The sequence below is a fragment of the Mobula hypostoma genome, chromosome 29 (genome assembly GCF_963921235.1).
Source record: "Mobula hypostoma chromosome 29, sMobHyp1.1, whole genome shotgun sequence".
Taxonomy (NCBI): Eukaryota; Metazoa; Chordata; class Chondrichthyes; order Myliobatiformes; family Myliobatidae; genus Mobula; species Mobula hypostoma.
Window position 1 is genome coordinate 21,641,800 of NC_086125.1, and position 17,945 is coordinate 21,659,744.

The 17,945-nt window shown below is 43.2% G+C and overlaps 1 protein-coding gene across 2 annotated transcripts in view; it reads left to right on the forward strand.

The window, feature by feature from the left end:
• Window positions 1–776: 776 nt before the first annotated feature.
• The window catches only part of LOC134339311 (A-kinase anchor protein 8-like), a 46,236-nt gene continuing 29,067 nt past the window's right edge, over window positions 777–17,945 (forward strand). For both annotated transcript variants that reach the window (XM_063035704.1, XM_063035705.1), the window contains exons 1-2: window positions 777–870; window positions 12,485–12,532. In XM_063035704.1, coding sequence (XP_062891774.1) covers window positions 852–870; window positions 12,485–12,532 — 67 coding nt within the window. In that variant the 5' untranslated portion in view covers window positions 777–851. The remainder of the gene's footprint in view (window positions 871–12,484; window positions 12,533–17,945) is intronic.

The window sequence follows — 17,945 nt, forward strand, 5'->3', positions numbered from 1 at the left end:
AGTTTCTTTTGATATTTTAACTTCCTCTGGTTCCACAATCATGTTGATTCATTTCTGGATAATTAATCATTCTCAAATTTATATACTTCGCTACGGGCTTCTTTATCTTCATCTACCAGCGTGCTCAGCCCAGAAGTTTCTCCCAAAAACCCTTCAATATTATAGTATGTATTGACCTTTGAGTTTGCTTCAAAGCCCTGGGCTTTGGGGAGGAGATCTGCTCAGCAACACAAACGCCACAAATATAGGTATAGAGAGGCTAGTTTCCTCTGGTTGGTAAGCTTACAACTAAGATATGTCTCAGAATATTGAGTGAGCCATTGGGAGAATTGTTACCGCAAACAACAGGAATTCTGCTGATGAAGGGTCTCGGCCTGAAACGTCGACTACACCTCTTCCCAGAGATGCTGCTTGGCCTGCTGCGTTCACCAGCAACTTTGATGTATGTCGGGAGAATTGTTAACTCTCTCTTCGAATGTTTGGACGTCTGAGGATACTGTAATATGGAAACGTGGACAAGAGAGTATGGTTAAGTCTAATTCTGCTTCCATAAAACCATCCTCTTTGGTCAAGCTTCGTCCTTATAAGATTTTACATGGAACTATAACTCAATTTTGTGATGTTGGGAATGCATACGAGTGGAAGTTTACGCTGAATGATTGTGGGGAGCTATCATGCAAATAGGCATCGTTACGTCTTTTGAATGACAGTTGATATATCCTACCGAAAACGAAGGCCCCCACGCGTCAACGTATAGATAAGGCCAATCGGCGGCGGAGGGCGGTTCTTCCGGAGCTAGAAAATTCTCCAGCAGCGGGGACAGGGCTTTTTTTGAATTTAACGAAATCAAAATGGATTCTTGGTATTCAGGTAAATAGTGAAGCTTTTTGATTTAACTTTTCTACAGTATTCTAGTTTTGTTTTGAGCCGATCCTTTCTTAAATTGTGATTTTAAAAATGTGATTGTTTGACGATAGGAGAGGGAGGGATGATTAAATAATTGTCCTTAATTTCCGCCTTGGTCGCGTCATTTTAACGTGAAACCAACCTAACGTGTTGGGTGGTTGATGTCCCGCCCAATCAGTAATGATTGGCTCTAGTATTGTAAGCTGCTAGAATGCTGATATCGAATTGGTTAATTAACGTGTCAATCAAATCATTGCGTTAGGTTTACAGGAACTTGTGTCGTTTTGTTTTAAACGGATTGTTTAGTAGTTTAGAAATCTATTTGAATAAGTGTTTGATCTCCAAGCATTACAGACATTCTATGGTGAATTAAATCGGTTTTGATCAGTCTTCATGTTAATGGTTTACATATTGACAGTAAAATCGTTTATTTTCCGTGGCGATGCGGATATTTTTCAGCATCTTGTTTTGAGAGGGGAGCACGACTACTCGATCCACGTACAAATTTTAAAGGGTGCATATTAGGGTTCCCGGGGCGAAGATTTTTTAAAAAAAAATTCAAGACGCTACAAAATGGCGGCACCTAATCAGCGTGGATTGTTCGGGTCGCGCGCCCTCGCGTCGCGTCCGCGCGTGATCCTGGGATTGACGTGCGCGTGGACGTAAATCATTTCCAGTCTTGTTTGTCTAAGTGTATGTGCTTCCCTGAAGGATTCCCTGAAAATTGCAAGTTAGATTTTATCAGCGAAAAGGTGTAAGTGGCTTGTATTTGCACATTCTCTTGCACGATGCTCCTCATCCATTGTTACAACGGAGAAACGTGAAGATAGATCAAAGGTTGAATTAACTATGCCACAGTTAATCTGCTGGAAGAACTTGATGGGTCGAGCAACATCTGCTAAAGGAAATGAATTGTCTGTCTTTCAGGCGAAAACCCTGAAACGTCGAGAATTTATTTTCTTCTACAGGTGCTGTTCGACCTGCGGTGTTTTTACAACAAAGTTTGTTCTATGGTTCCAGATTTCAGCATCTGCATTCTTCTCTGCCTCCATGCCCCTATCGAGTGGTTGCTAAATCCATGGGGTTGCTATATTTCTCCTTTGTGATATTCCCAGTGATAATGGTGAGATGCGCCCACTTCCACGGAATGAGCCATTGGCCAGTAAATCACCTCGGACCCATCTGCTCGTTCTTGTAGCTTTGGGCATCTGCAGTCAGATTCTCTCAAAGGATTTTGGAGTGGAATTTGTGATTTTGGCTATGGCGAAAGCTTTGAGCAATATGTCAACAGGGATGCTTGGTGGTGTTGAAAAGTAAGGGTGATTTGCAATTGTTCAGCATCCCAAACCAGGGGTGGGAGAGGGGAGCTAAGAGAGAGGTATTTGGTATGGGGGCTTGAAGGGAATAAGTCAGGGATTGAAGAGGAGTTAGGAAGACAGTATGACGTTAAAACAGAAAATGTCCAGATTTGTCATCAATAATACCATGAAAAGTTGTAGAAAGTAGATGGCAAGACTTCCCTGTTTGTGTACATAATGTGCTTTGCAGTAAAGTCCAACATGCCATTTGCTTTATATTTGTCTCTGTATCTATACTAATTTGTTTGGTTAAAGTGTATTCAGACCTCAGTGCGGAAGCATTCTGTGCTGCCTTCAATTTAAACAGTATTCTGGTCTTTTGGCTTTCTTACCAAAAAAATCACCTCATATCTTGCATTCCTTAATTTGTCAATTTTTGACTTCTCCTTTGTCCTCCTTGCATTCCTTAAGTATCCCTTTTGGGAGAGTAGTTACTGAAGTAACACAAGAAGCACTGTAGGTAGCAGCAATGTGGTAATCTGTTGCTATCCGCAAGAACGCTGCTGTTCCTTACAATTCTCTTCTAGGATCTTTCTGATGAAGCAGATGGGGCTTAAATTTAAATATCTCAAACCCTGATAATACAGTTCTTGTTTGATACTACATGGTGCAAATATGTTTTGTGGTGTTATTATAATGAGATTACTGTTTGGTAATTGATTTCTGATCAGGAAGTATTTATGTTCCACAGTTATAGATCATTACAACTCACAACATGCCCTTGGGCCCATCTGGTCAGTGCTGACCTGGTCTTAGCCTAGTCTCATCTTCCTACACCCAGTCCATAGCCCTCCATATGCTTCACATCCATGTACTTACGGTTTTTCTGAATATGTCAATTTTAGCTGTCAGACTTCTCAGTCTTAAGAAAAACTAAGGAGTTGATACAGCTAATTGTGCCTTTAAGGAACATTCCGGGGTCTATGAACATAAAATTTAAATTCCATTAAAAAGGTAAAAATTCATGTTGGGTTGTGTCAAGTTGTCTTGCAGTTTGGGCTACCAGTGAAGGCTAGCTGCTGCTTGTAAGATGTTGAAACCAGCGTTTGACAATGCATCTGATCTCAATGGCATGGGATTACAACATAACATAAGAAATAAGAGCAGGGTAGGCCATCTGCCCTGTTGAACCTGCTCTGCCATTCAATAAGATCATGGCTGATTTGGCCATGGACTCATCTCCACCTACCTGCCTTTTCCCCCAACCCTTAATTCCGCTACTATGCAAAAATCTCTTCAACCTTGTCTTAAATACATTTACTGAGGTAGCTTCCGCTGCTTCATTGGGCAGAGAATTCCACAGATTCACCACTCTCTGGGAAAGCAGTTCCTCCTCATCTCCATCCTAAATCTACAACTGGAAGTCTTGAGGCTGTGTCCCCTAGTTCTAGTCTCACCTCCCAGTGGAAACAACTTTCCTACCTCTATCTTATCTACCTCTTTCATAATTTTAAATGTTTCTGTAAGATCTCCTCTCATTTTTGTATTCTCCTTACTTTTCATAAAATGTTACAAAAATGCCTTGTTGGTGTTGCCCTTTTTTATGTTATTGAATTTAAGCTGAGTTGTCCTTTTAGTTTGTAGCATTAAAATAAATATATGAAAAAATATCCTGTCTGTCATCAATCTTCATTTCACTTAAGAGGATCTGCAGGATTTGTATACCATTAGATGAATTCTTGGTTAAAACCTAGATATTTGTTTAATTTTAAAATGTGAATTCTGAGTATTGAATGTAATATTCTTCAGTTGTCACTGTGGAATGTTACACTTGAATATATACTCACCTGGCAGCTTTCCTTTAGAGCTCTATCCAGCAGGTGTCATTCCATCAGTGGAGTGAAATATTGAAAGGCAGCACCTGAGCAAGAAGTATTTGAACGCTATAGATTTTTGAAACTTTTTAAAGTACAGGCAAAAATGCCTGAGAATAAATGTGATGTCTCAGTTTTTGCTGTTCTAATCTCAACCTATGAGTGGACTATGATATTGAGACTGCAGATTCTGTATTCCCTTCTTTATTACTTTGATCTAGAATAGGCACAGGCTGCAGATTCTGGCTTCCTTTTTATTTATTTTGATTTAGAGTAGGCACTTTCGGCCCTTTGAGCTGTGCTGCCCAGAAACCCCAGACAACCGTGATTTAACCCTAACCTAATCAAGGACAATTTTATAATCACCAATTAACCTACCTGATACTTCTTTGGACTGTGGGAGGAAAGCGAAGCACCTGGAGAAAACACACACATTCCACGGGCAGGATGTACAGAAGCTCTTAACAAAGGACGTTGGGATTGGGCTCCAAACTCGGAACCTCAAGCTGTAATAGACAATAGGTGCGGGAGTAGGCCATTCGGCTCTTCGAGCCAGCACCGCCATTCACCGTGATCATGGCTGATCACCCACAATCAGTACCCTGTTCCTGCCTTCTCCCCATATCCCTTGACTCCACTATCTTTAACAGCTCTATCTAACGCTTTCTTGAAAGAATCCAGAGAATTCGCCTCCACTGCCTTCTTAGGCAGAGCATTCCACAGATCCACAGATCCACAATCCTCTGTGTGAAAAAGTTTTTCCTCAACTCCGTTCTAAATGGTCTACCCCTTATTCTTAAACTGTGGCCTCCGGTTCTGGACTCCCCCAACATCGGGAACATGTTTCCTGCCTCTAGCATGTCCAATCCCTTAATAATCTTATATGTTTCAATCAGATCCCCTCTCATCCTTCTAAATTCTAATGTATACAAGCCCAGTCGCTCCAATCTTTCAACATATGACATTCCCGCCATCCCTGGAATTAACCCAGTGAACCTACACTGCACTCCCTCAATAGCTAGAATGTCCTTCCTCAAATTTGGAGACCAAAACTGCACACAATACTCCAGGTGGGGTCTCACCAGGGCCTTGTACAACTGCAGAAGGACCTCTTTGCTCTTATACTTAACTCCTCTTGTTATGAAGGCCAGCATGTCATTAGATTTCTTCACTGCCTGCGTACCTGCATGCTTACTTTCAGTGACTGATGAACAAGACACCCAGATCTCGTTGTACTGTCCCTTTTCCTAACTTGACACCATTCAGATAGTAATTTGCCTTCCTGTTCTTGCCACTATAGAGTGGATAACCTCACATTTATCCACATTAAACTTCATCTGCCCACTCACCCAACCAGTCCAAGTCACCCTGTATTCTCATAACATCCTCCTCACATTTCACACTGTCACCCAGCTTTGTGTCATCTGCAAATTTGCTAATGTTACTTTTAATCCCTTCATCTAAATCATGACTGTATATTGTAAATAGCTGCGGTCCCAGCACTGAGCCTTGCGGTACCCCACTAGTCACTGCCTGCCATTCTGAAAAGGACCCGTTAATCCCTACTCTTTGTTTCCTGTCTGCTAACCAATTTTCTATCCATGTCAGTACCATACCCCCAATACCATGTGCTCTAATTTTGCTCACTAACCTCTTATGTGGGACCTTATCAAAGGTTTTCTGAAAGTCCAGGTACACTACATCCACTGGCTTTCCCATGTCCATTTTCATAGTTACATCCTCAAAAAATTCCAGAAGATTAGTCAAGCATGATTTCCCCTTTGTAAATCCATGCTGACTCAGACCTATCCTGCTACTGCTATCCAAATATGCCGCTATTACATCTTTTATAATTGACTCGAGCACCTTCCCCACCATTGATGTCAGACTAACTGGTCTATAATTGCCTGTTTTCTCTCTCAACACACATAAAAGTTGCTGGTGAACGCAGCAGGCCAGGCAGCATCTGTAGGAAGAGGTACAGTCGATGTTTCGGGCCGAGACCCTTCGTCAGGACTAACTGAAAGAAGAGCTAGTAAGAGATTTGAAAGGGGGAGGGGGAGATCCAAATTGATAGGAGAAGACAGGAGGGGGAGGGATGGAGCCAAGAGCTGGACAGGTGATTGGCAAAAGGGATATGAGAGGATCATGGGACAGGAGGCCTAGGGAGAAAGAAAAGGGGGGAGGGGAGGAAGCCCAGAGGATGGGCAAGGGGTATAGTGAGAGGGACAGAGGGAGAAAAAGGAGAGAGAGAAAAAGAATGTGTGTAAATAAATAAATAAATAAATACCAGATGGGATACGAGGGGGAGGTGGGGCATTAGCGGAAGTTTGAGAAGTCAATGTTCATGCCATCAGGTTGGAGGCTACTCAGAGGGAATATAAGGTGATGTTCCTCCAACCTGAGTGTGGCTTCATCTTTACAGTAGAGGAGGTCGTGGATAGACATATCAGAATGGGAATGGGACATGGAATTAAGATGTGCGACCACTGGGAGATCCTGCTTTCTCTGGTGGACAGAGCGTAGGTGTTCAGCAAAACAATCTCCCAGTCTGCGTCAGGTCTCGCCAATATATAGAAGGCCACATCGGGAGCACCGGACGCAGTATATCATCCCAGCTGACTCACAGGTGAAGTGTCGCCTCACCTGAAAGGACTGTCTGGGGCCCTGAATGGTGGTAAGGGAGGAAGTGTAAGGGCATGTGTAGCACTTGTTCCGCTTACAAGGATAAGTGTCAGGAGGGAGATCAGTGGGGAGGGATGTGGGGGACAAATGGACAAGGGAGTCGCGTAGGGAGCGATCCCTGCGGAAAGTAGAGGGGGGGAGGGAAAGATGTGCTTAGTGGTGGGATCCAACTCCGGGCCCAACATATAATTCTCCGTAACTTCCGCCACCTCCAACGGGATCCCAGGAGAGGGAAACCAGAGGTCCACGAGCCAGTCCTCATAGAAAGATCAGAGGTGGAGAGTGTTAGCAACTTTAAATTCCTGGGTGTTACTATTTCACAGGACCCGTCCTAGTGCCAGCATGCAAGTATAATTTGAAAGAGAATCTGCCAGTGCCTCAACATCTTTAGTGTCTGCCAAGATTCGGCATGACATCTAAAACTTTGGCAAATTTCTGTTGGATATGTAGTGGAGAGTATATTGACTGGCTGCATCACTGATGCTTTCAAATGAAAATTCCTACAAGCGGTAGTGGATTCGGCCCAGTACCTCACAGGTAAAGCCCTCCCAACCATTGAGTACAATTGCATAAAATGCAGTTGCAGGAAAAGCAGCATCTATCATTAGAGATCCCTACCACCAAACTCGTGCTGTCTTCTCGCTGCTGTCATCGGGTAGGATGGTTAAGATGGCGCCAGTAACTGGTGACACTGCGCGTGCTGCCCCGAGCAAACAGCCCTCTACACTATCCTGTACCCGAGAAACCCTTCTAAACCTCCAATCTGCTACATCTAGCAAGATCAACAACACCCTGACGAAGCTACTGACCCAGCTGGACATCACTGTACCAAAACCGCTTCTTAAACTCTGGACCGCACCTGGACCCGCCCAGCGAGGCCTGGTCCGAGGCCCGCCACGTTCCTGGAGACCAGTGGCCTGCTACCATGCCAGAGAGCTTGGAGACACTGCCCATTCCAACCAGCACCTCTCTGGAGCAGACGACCACACAGAAGTGACGACGGAGACCTCAAGGTGCCCCAGATGCTTCCCCGGAGCGACCACCGTAAAGCCCAGTTGGTGGCCATCCACAGCTGCCGGAAGTGAGGCTTCCGCCGCTGACCTCGGAAATCGAGCCCGAGGCTCGGCTGGAGCGGAGACCTCCGCAACCGTGACTTGGTTTACAGACTGTTTCAGCCAGGAGCCTGGCCCTCTGAGATTAAGTGTCGGCTTGGGGGCCCGACCCAATCGACAGCCTGGGCCCCCGGCAGCTGGAAGTAGCAGTGGAGTCACCCCCGTCACTCAGCCCGACCCGGAGCACCCAATGACGCGATCCGCCGATCGATCCCTGCGGGACGTGTCCACCAACCTCAAAGAACTGACAACAACACACTGCATCAATGGAAACCTGGAAAGATGCACTATTTACTGAGGAAGCGTGGGAAAAGAGCTGGGCTGCTGGTCAGATTGAAGCTGAGGGGCTTCAGGGTCCCTATGCCCACCATCCTACCAGCTAATGTGCGAGCCTCAGAGAACAAGGTGGATGATCTTAAAGGGAGACTCACCTACTGCAGGGAGATGCAGAACTGCTGTGTATAATGTTTCGCCGAGACCTGGCTCTCCCCTGCCTCCCCGACTGTGCCATCCGACTGGAGGGATTTTCGATCCATCAGATGGATCGCATGGCGTCTTCGGGCAAGACGAGGGGAGGTGCTGTCTGCCTACTGATCAACACTGGGTGGTGCTTGGACACAGTGGCACCGACAAGCTCCTGCAGCCCGGACCTGGAACACCTGTCGGTTAAGTGTCATCCCTACTATCTGCCAGGGGAATTTACCTTGGTCATACTGACAGTGGTCTACATTCCCCCCCAGGTGGACGTGGAGTGTGCTCTGAACATACTGTATGCCAACATCAGTGAACTTGAGACCAGGTATCCAGAGGCTTTGCTCATTACAGCCGGGGACTTTAACCAGGCCAACCTCAGAAAGGCGCTGCCAAAGTTATACCAACATGTCTCCTGCCCCACTAGAGGCCCGAATATACTTGACCACTGCTACATAGATGTCAAGGATGCCTATCGTTCCGTCCCACGACCTCACTTCTGAAAATCGGACCATCAGGCCGTACTCCTCCTCCCAGCTTACAAACAGAAACTGAAACGGGAGGTCACGGTGTCAAAAGTAGTGTCGCGTTGGATGGAGGAAATGGATGAGGTCCTCCGTGACTGCTTTGAATCGGACTGGTTAGTATTCAAGGACTTGGCAGCTAACCTTGATGAGTATGCCTCAGCTGTCACGGACTTTATTTGGAAATGCACAGAGGGCTGTGTGTCTCGCAAGACCATCCAGGTATTCCCTAACCGGAAACCTTGGATGAATTATGAGGTCAAGTCCCTTTTAAAGGCTAGAGCTGCGGCATTTAGGTCTGAGAATACGAGTCGCTACACGGAATCCAGGCGTGAACTCCGGAAAGCCATTAAGGGCGTCAAAAGGCAATATTGAGCCAAGTTGGAAGCCCAGGCTATCGAGGGGGATGCCAGTAGACTATGGCAGGGTCTAAATGAGATCACTGGGCGCAAAGAAAAGGCTGGGAATATCAATAACTGTGGCGCTTCTTTTCCTGACGAACTTAACATATTCTATGCAAGATTTGAACAGAAGAGGAGCGTCCCGCTCCCTTCGCATGAACCGGACCTGGTGGCATCGAGATTCATCATCACCGAGGAGGACGTTAGAAGGGCCTTCCTGAAGATAAATCCAAGGAAGGCGACGGGCCCAGATGGCGTCCCAGGACAGGTTCTCCGGGCCTGTGCAAGCGAGCTAGCTGGAGTGTTTGCTGACATCTTCAACTGCTCCTTGCTTCAGTCTAAGATCCCCTCGTGTTTTAAGAAGGCAACGATAATCCCAGTGCCGAAGAAGAGCAAGGTGGCTTGCCTGAATGACTATCGACCTGTGGCTCTGACATCAATTGCTTTGAAGTGCTTCAAGCGATTGGTTATGGCACACATCAACCACAGCCTACCGGTCAACCTCGACGCTTTGCAATTCGCCTACCGGAGCAACAGGTCAATGGCAGATGCCATCTCTCTGGCCCTACATTCCTCCTTAGAACACCTGGAGAATAAAGATGCATACGTAAGGCTCCTTTTCATTGACTACAGCTCTGCCTTTAATACCATCATTCCAAATAAACTGATTCCTAAGCTCTGGAACCTGGGCCTTAGCACTCAGATCTGCAGCTGGATCTTCAATTTCCTCACAGACAGGACCCAGGCTGTAAAAATAGGGGACAAGCTCTCCTCTACAATCACTCTGAGCACCGGTGCCCCACAAGGCTGTGTACTTAGCCCCCTGCTGTACTCACTGTACACCCATGATTGTGTAGCCAAGTTTCCATCGAACTCAATATATAAGTTTGCTGATGACGCAACAATTGTAGGCCGCATCTCGGGTAATGATGAGTTTGAGTACAGAGAGGAAATTAAGAACCTGGTGGCATGGTGCGAAGACAATAACCTATCCCTCAACGTCAGCAAGATGAAGGAATTGGTTGTTGACTTCAGAAGGAGTAGTGGACCGCACGACCCAATTTACATCGGTGGTGCGCAAGTGGAACAGGTTGAAAGCTTTAGGTTCCTCGGGGTCAATATCACAAATGACCTGACTTGGTCCAACCAAGCAGAGTTCACTGCCAAGAAGGCCCACCAGCACCTTTACTTCCTGAGAAAACTAAAGAAATTTGGCCTGTCCCCTAAAACCCTCACTAATTTTTATAGATGCACCATAGAATGCATTCTTCTAGGGTGCATCACAACCTGGTATGGAAGTTGTCTTGTCCAAGACGGGAAGAAGCTGCAGAAGATCATGAACACAGTGCAGCACATCACACAAACCAATCTTCCGTCCGTGGACTCACATTACACCACACGCTGTTGGAGCAGTGCTGCCAGGATAATCAAGGACACGACCCACCCAGCCAACACACTTTTTGTCTCTCTTCCCTCTGGGAGAAGGCTCAGGAGCTTGAAGACTCATACGGCCAGATTTGGGAACAGCTTCTTTCCAACTTTGATAAGACTGCTGAATGGATCCTGACCCGGATCTGGACCGTACCCTCCAAATATCCGGACCTGCCTCTTGGTTTTTTTGCACTACCTTACTTTCCATTTTTCTATTTTCTATTTATGATTTATAATTTAAATTTTTAATATTTACTATTGATCTGTAATCCAGGGAGCGGGAAGCGCAGAATCAAATATCGCTGTGATGATTGTATGTTCTAGTATCAATTGTTTGGCGACAATAAAGTATAAAGTAGGAGGTACAAGAGCCTCAGGACTCACACCACCAGGTTTAAGAACAGTTACTACCCCTCACTTGCCCCATCAGTGTAATGCTCCCATACCAATGATCTCACTTTAAGGATTCTTTATTTCATTATTTCATGTTCTAATTATTTGTTGCTATTTATTATATTTGCATTTGCACAGTTGGTTGTCTTCTGCACTTTGGTTGATCTTTCACTGATCCTGTTGTAGTTACTATTCTATAGATTTGCTGAGTATGTCCACAGGAAAATGAATCTCAGGGTTTTATGTACTTTATAAAAAATTTACTTTGAACTCCATTCTGTTTTCCTTCGAATAATTTCAATTTGAGATCTTTTCCAATTTCCTTAACTGTGACTGCTCTTCGTTGAGCACGCATGAAATCCTAGAAGGTCAGCGTGTCAGCGCCACCTATGGAGAGGAATAAACATTTACTGCCTCGGTCCGAAATGTCGACTGTTTATTCCTCTCCATAGACGTTGCTGACCTGCTTTGTTCCTGCAGCATTCTGTGTGTGTTGCTCTGGAATTCCAGCATTTGCAGAAACTTGTGTTCACTTTTAGTTGACTTCACTTGCAATCATGACTGGTTCATTTCTTAATCTCCTTACACATCAACCAGACCAAGGATCCTCACCTTTCACCTTGTCAGCCTCTACATTTGATCTATTATTCACCATAGCTTTCACAAGAGATTTCACTGTCAGACATATCTTTCCCTTCATTTTTGTATTCCATAGAGATTATTCTCTCTGTGACTCCCTAATTCACTATTTCCATCCTGTGCACTTCCCAATTCTCAGGCCACCTTGAGAGGTATGCCATTGGCCCCTTTACTGCTGCCCTCCCACCAACTAGAGACCCAAACAGTTGTACAAATGAAGCAAAATGCTGTTGCATTTCTTAGTTTGATGTATTCCATTTATGCTCAAAATATCCCTTGATATTGCTAGGATTGACAAACTAGGAGTGAGAGGCTGTTTCTTTTGCTCAACATCCGGAATGGAGGAGGGATTTCAAGAATTGATCACTTAAGCTTGGGAGGAAACCATATCTCTTCTAATGTTTATAAATTTTTGGATGTTCTGCAGTAGATGCTGTTTTATTGATTATATTGAAAGTTGCGATTGGTAGTTTGGATACTTTGGGAATTAGAGCACAGTTTAGGAAAACCTAGTGGACTTGACTGGCTCGCTTGTGTCCCTGTTTCATAATTTAAGATTGTCCTGGATCCCTTTTAACTAGGGATATAGCAGTAATTGAGGCAGTGTGTAGTTGAAAATAGAGCTGGAATGGAAATCAAAGTCAGTCTTTAATTAACTTTGTCAACTAATATGCATAATAGATTATACACAGTATTCAAACATTATAATATTGACGCTCATTAAATGTTATTTGCTGTGTTTTATTGTAGGCTATGGAACTGAGGATTCTTGGAATACTGGAGCCACCAATTCACAGGGTAAGATAAATGTATCTTGTAGGTCTTAAAATGGCTATCCTATATTTATACTTTTGATTTCCAGTTGTCTCATGAATGCATGTTGTATTGTAAAGTTCTTCTATTAACATTGAATTTCATGAGTACTCAATGTACCTAATACTATGTTTTTCACATAGTTTCAAATTAATGTAAGCTACAGGTGATAGTTGTACGTTATTGTATTGTTATTGTGGGAGAGCAGATTTCTGTACAAATATTTAAGAAAACCTACTGTGCTTCTGTTGCTTATACAGTTCTGTTTGCATTGATCTAGGGATACAGTCAAAATGCATTGAATATATTGATCTTGAGTTGCATACTGTACTGTAGCCAAGTTCACTACTGATACAATTTCTGTAAAGCAGATGCAGCCTGTGAAGCAGGAGTTCCCAACTTTTTTTATGTCATGGACCCTTACCATTAACTGAGGGGTCCGTGGACCTCAGGTTGGGAACCCCTGCCTTAGAAGAGAGAAAAGTTGAAAAAAGGAAATTATTTAAACATTAATACTGCAGATTACCTCAAAAGGTTTTGAGGATCCTAATATATGAAACCCAAAAAAATTATGAATAGCAAGTAATTAGGAAGTTAATGGAAGGTTGGCATTGTAAGGGTGATGGTAAATAGAAGTATCTGGTGCCGTCGGCCCTCAGTATCTGCAGGTTCCGCATCTGTGGATTCAACCAATCGGGGATCGGAAAAAAACCCCAGAAGTTCTCTCTCCAGCACTCGTTGTTTGAGCATTGTTCGCCTCGCGTCTCGTTCGGTTGCTACTTGTGTTGTGTGCACCCTTGGTTTCTGTGAAAAAATGGCTCCTAAAAAGCAATTAAGTGGTCAAAGCAATTCCTCAAAGGCTAAGAGGGAGCGTATGATTAAAAGTATTACTCGTTGTTTGAGCATTGTTCACCTCGCGTCTCGTTCGTTGGCTACTTGTGTTGTGAGCGAGAGGAAGGAGTTTAAGGCTAGTAAGGGATGGCTGGCTGGCTATGTAAAGTGCTACAGCCTCAAGATCACGGGAGAGTCGGCATCGGCTGATGCCGAGGCAGCATCAGCGTTCCCAGAAGAGCTACGATGGTCGCGTCTGTACTGAACATGTACAGACTTTCTTCTCTTGTCATTATTCCCTAAACAATACAGTATAACAAATATATACATAGCATTTACATTGCGTTAGGTATTAGAAGTAATTTAGACATGATTTAAAGTATATGGAAGGATGTGCGTAGGTTATATGCAAATACTACGCCATTTTATATACGGGACTTGAGCATCCGTGAAATTTGGTATCAGGGAGGGGGGTGGTCCCGGAAATGAACCCCCGCAGATACGGAGGGCCAACTGTATACTGTGCACATTATTGGTCTCCATATTTAAGAAATAATTTGCTTCCATTAAAGGTGTGGAATGAATTAATCTAGATTTGAGTAGGTTGGGCTATATTCATGGGTCCTTTAGAAGAATGAGAGGTGATTTAGAAATTCAAGATTTTATGGGTGATTGAAAAACAAGATGTGAAAAGGGTAGTTCCCCTTGGTGATACATCTGCACGTAGAGTATTTTCAGAGTACAGGTAATCTATTTAAGCAGTTTATTCTGAGGGTTATGCATCTTTGAAATTTTCTTTCTTAGAAATCTCAGGAGGTTAAGCAGACCTTTAATCCACATGGGAGTTGAGGGATCTGAGGGGACATTAGGAAAAAGTATTGAGACTAAAATTGTACTAATCCCGATTTTATTGAATGGCAGAGCAGGTTTATGTGATTAAGTCAAAGTTGAGCTGTTGTCATATGCACAAGTAAGTGTGTGGATAGGTATAATGGAGACCTTGCTTGAAACATCAATTATACAAAGTAATAGGAAAGAGCACAATCAGAATACAATAATTTGTTATGTTACTCAAAGGGCTGCTGTTATTGTATTAGTGATTAGGGTTGTGCAAATTGTTTCAAGATTGAAGGGAATTAGCTGTTCTTGAATATGGTTCTGAAGAATTTAAGGCTTCTGTATCTCCTGTCCAACTGTAGTTGCAAGAAGATGTCATGGGGATCTTTGATAAATGTTGTGTTCTCAAGTTCGATACTCCTGATGATGGGGAGTAACGTGCAATTGATGTATTGGACTGAGTCCACTTCTCTCTACAGTTGTATTCCTGTGAAGTAGGATTGCTGCTCCAAGTAATGACCAAGTGTAAAAACCTCATGGAGGCTTGGACAGGTGGAAGTGATGTCAGTATCATGATTGCTCTAACTTGATGTTAGAAGCAGAGAATACTCTAAACTAGCAGAAAAATGATGGTCTGTTGTTAAAGGTATTTGATTAAAAAAAAATATATAAGCTTCTTGTTAGACTGAACCTGGTATAGACCTGGTTTTCCTATCCAAAGATGGATACGGATGTGGCTTTGGTGGTGTAGCGATAATTCACTAGCTTGATTTGGGCAGTCATTGTGAATTTATACATGGGAAATCCCTGTCTGACAATTTACTGAGGTTATTTGAGATTGTAAGTTGCAGAATAGATGTGGAGGCTGAGCTGGAAATGTGGTGTACTTCGATGGATGTGGGGGTTGGTAGAAGGAGTAATAAAATAATGTGGATTGAAAACTAGACGGAAAGTAGTGGGAATAAGCTTGTTGTTGGGCTGTGAAGAATGTTGCCATATGGACTGATGATGGACTGGCTGTGTACAATCTAGATGCCAGATATATAGATCAGGGGACTTGTACATTCAGTTGTAGTGTGGACTGAGGAGATGCAGTGAGGCTTTGGGGAAATGTCAGCTAGCAGAACTGTAGCTTTCTATTCTAGTGATCCATGTTTGATCCTGATTTGTGATGCCATCTCTGTGGAGTTTAGGTGTTCTCCCTATAACCAAACTGCTTTCCTGCAATGTTCCAAAAATGTGGGTTGCTAGGTTAATTGGCTGCTATAAATCGCTCCTCCTGTGTTTCTGAGCAATAGAATCTGGGGAGGATTCATGGGAATGTGGGGAGAGTAAAATGGATTAGTGTCAAGGGTGGTGTAAAAATGGTGATTGATTACCATGTGATGTATCTCTGTGGATACAGCACATATGCTTTTCTCTGTTTTCTAATCTCCCTATTATTATAATAAGGGAAAATGTGAGGTCATCTACTAATAGAAGAATTTAAAAAATCATGCTTCTAAGCTGTGAGAAATTGTAAGGAAATATGAGCAGAAATAGATACAGAGATATAGTCTGGGTGTCATTGTAGGTGAATGACTGGTAATTAATGTGAAGTTATACCAAAGTGTGAAGGTAAAGTCTGCTGTTCTTCAAGGCTTTGACTACAAGAGTGAAGACATTGGAATTGTTTAGGGTCCTGGTGAGACTGCATCTACTAGACTCTGCACAAACCTGGTCTCCCTTTCTGAAGAAGGATACTTGTAAGAGAGGGTGTACAATGAAAGCTCACCAGATTGGGTCATGTGATGGTGGGAGTTAGGATAGTTATTCTGTAACAGATTCAGTACACTGGGCCTATGTTCTGCATTTTAATTATAAGAGCTGAATGTCCTAATAATTTGTTTTTGCTATGTTATTGTGTTACATATGCCATCGCATTAAGAGGAAACAAATATATTACAATCTGACTACTTGGGGATTCAAAGTACAGTTGCAAGAAAAATTTTGTGAACCCTTTGCAATTACCTGGTTTTCTGCATTAAATACATGTAAAATGTGGTCTGATCTTCTAAGTCACAATAATAAACACAATCTGCCTAAAGTAATAACACACAAACAGTTGTAATTGTCAATACTGAGTGTATCATTTAAACAATTACAGTCTAGGTTCCAAAAAGCATATGAACCTCCAGGGTAATGCCTTCTTCAAAAACTATTTGGAGTATTCCAATCAATGAGATGAGATTGGGGGTGTGAGTTGTAGAGTTGCCCTGCCCTATAAAAAAGACATACAAAGTCAGGTTACTGACAGAACCTGCTCTTCTCAAGAAAGATCTATTTATGCGCATTATGCCTCGATGAAAATAACTTCCAGAGGACCTAGAAGGAGAATTGTAGAGATGCATGAAGCTGGAAAAGGCTACAAAAGCAATATACAGTGGCATGCAAATGTTTGGGCACCCCGGTCAAAGTTTCTGTTACTGTGAATAGTTAAGTGAGTAGAAGATGAACTGATCTCCAAAAGTCATAAAGTTAAAGATGAAGCATTCTTTTCAACATTTTAAGCAAGATTAGTGTATTATTTTTGTTATGTACAATTTTAGAATGGAAGGAAAGGAAAGGAGCACCATGCAAAAGTTTGGGCACCCCAAGAGATTTGAGCTCTCAGATAACTTCCACCAAGGTCTCAGACCTTAATTAGCTTGTTAGGGCTATGGCTTGTTCACAGTCATCATTAGGAAAGGCCAAGTGATGCAAATTTCAAAGCTTTATAAATACCCTGACTCCTCAAACCTTGTCCCGACAATCAGCAGCCATGGGCTCCTCTAAGCAGCTGCCTAGCACTCTGAAAATTAAAATAAATGGTGCCCACAAAGCAGGAAAAGGCTATAAGAAGATAGCAAAGCGTTTTCAGGTAGCCATTTCCTCAGTTCATCATGTAATTAAGAAATGGCAGTTAACAGGAACAGTGGAGGTCAAGTTGAGGTCTGGAAGACCAAGAAAACTTTCCAAGAGAACTGCTCAAGGATTGCTAGAAAGGCAAATCAAAACCCCCGTTTGACTGCAAAAGACCTTCAGGAGATTTAGCAGAGTCTGGAGTGGTGGTGCACTGTTCTACTGTGCAGCGACACCTGCACAAATATGACCTTCATGGAAGGGTCATCAGAAGAAAACCTTTCCTGCGTCCTCACCATGAAATTCAGCGTCAGAAGTTTGCAAAGGAACATCTAAACAGGCCTGATGCATTTTAGAAACAAGTCCTGTGGACTGATGAAGTTAAAATAGAACTTTTTGGCCACAATGTGCAAAGGTATGTTTGGAGAAAAAAGGGTGCAGAATTTCATGTAAAGAACACCTCTCCAACTGTTAAAGCACGGGGGTGGATTGATCATGCTTTGGGCTTGTGTTGCAGCCAGTGGCACGGGGAACATTTCACTGGTAGAGGGAAGAATGAATTCAATTAAATACCAGCAAATTCTGGGAGCAAACATTACACCGTCTGTAAAAAAAGAAGCTGAAGATGAAAAGAGGATGACTTCTACAACAGGATAATGATCCTAAACACACCTCAAAATCCGCAATGGACTATCTCAAGAAGTGCAAGCTGAGGGTTTTGCCATGGCCTTCACAGTCCCCCGACCTAAACATCATCAAATATCTGTGGATAGACCTTAAAAGAACAGTGCATGCAAGACGGCCCAAGAATCTCACAGAACTAGATGCCGTTTGCAAGGAAGAATGGGTG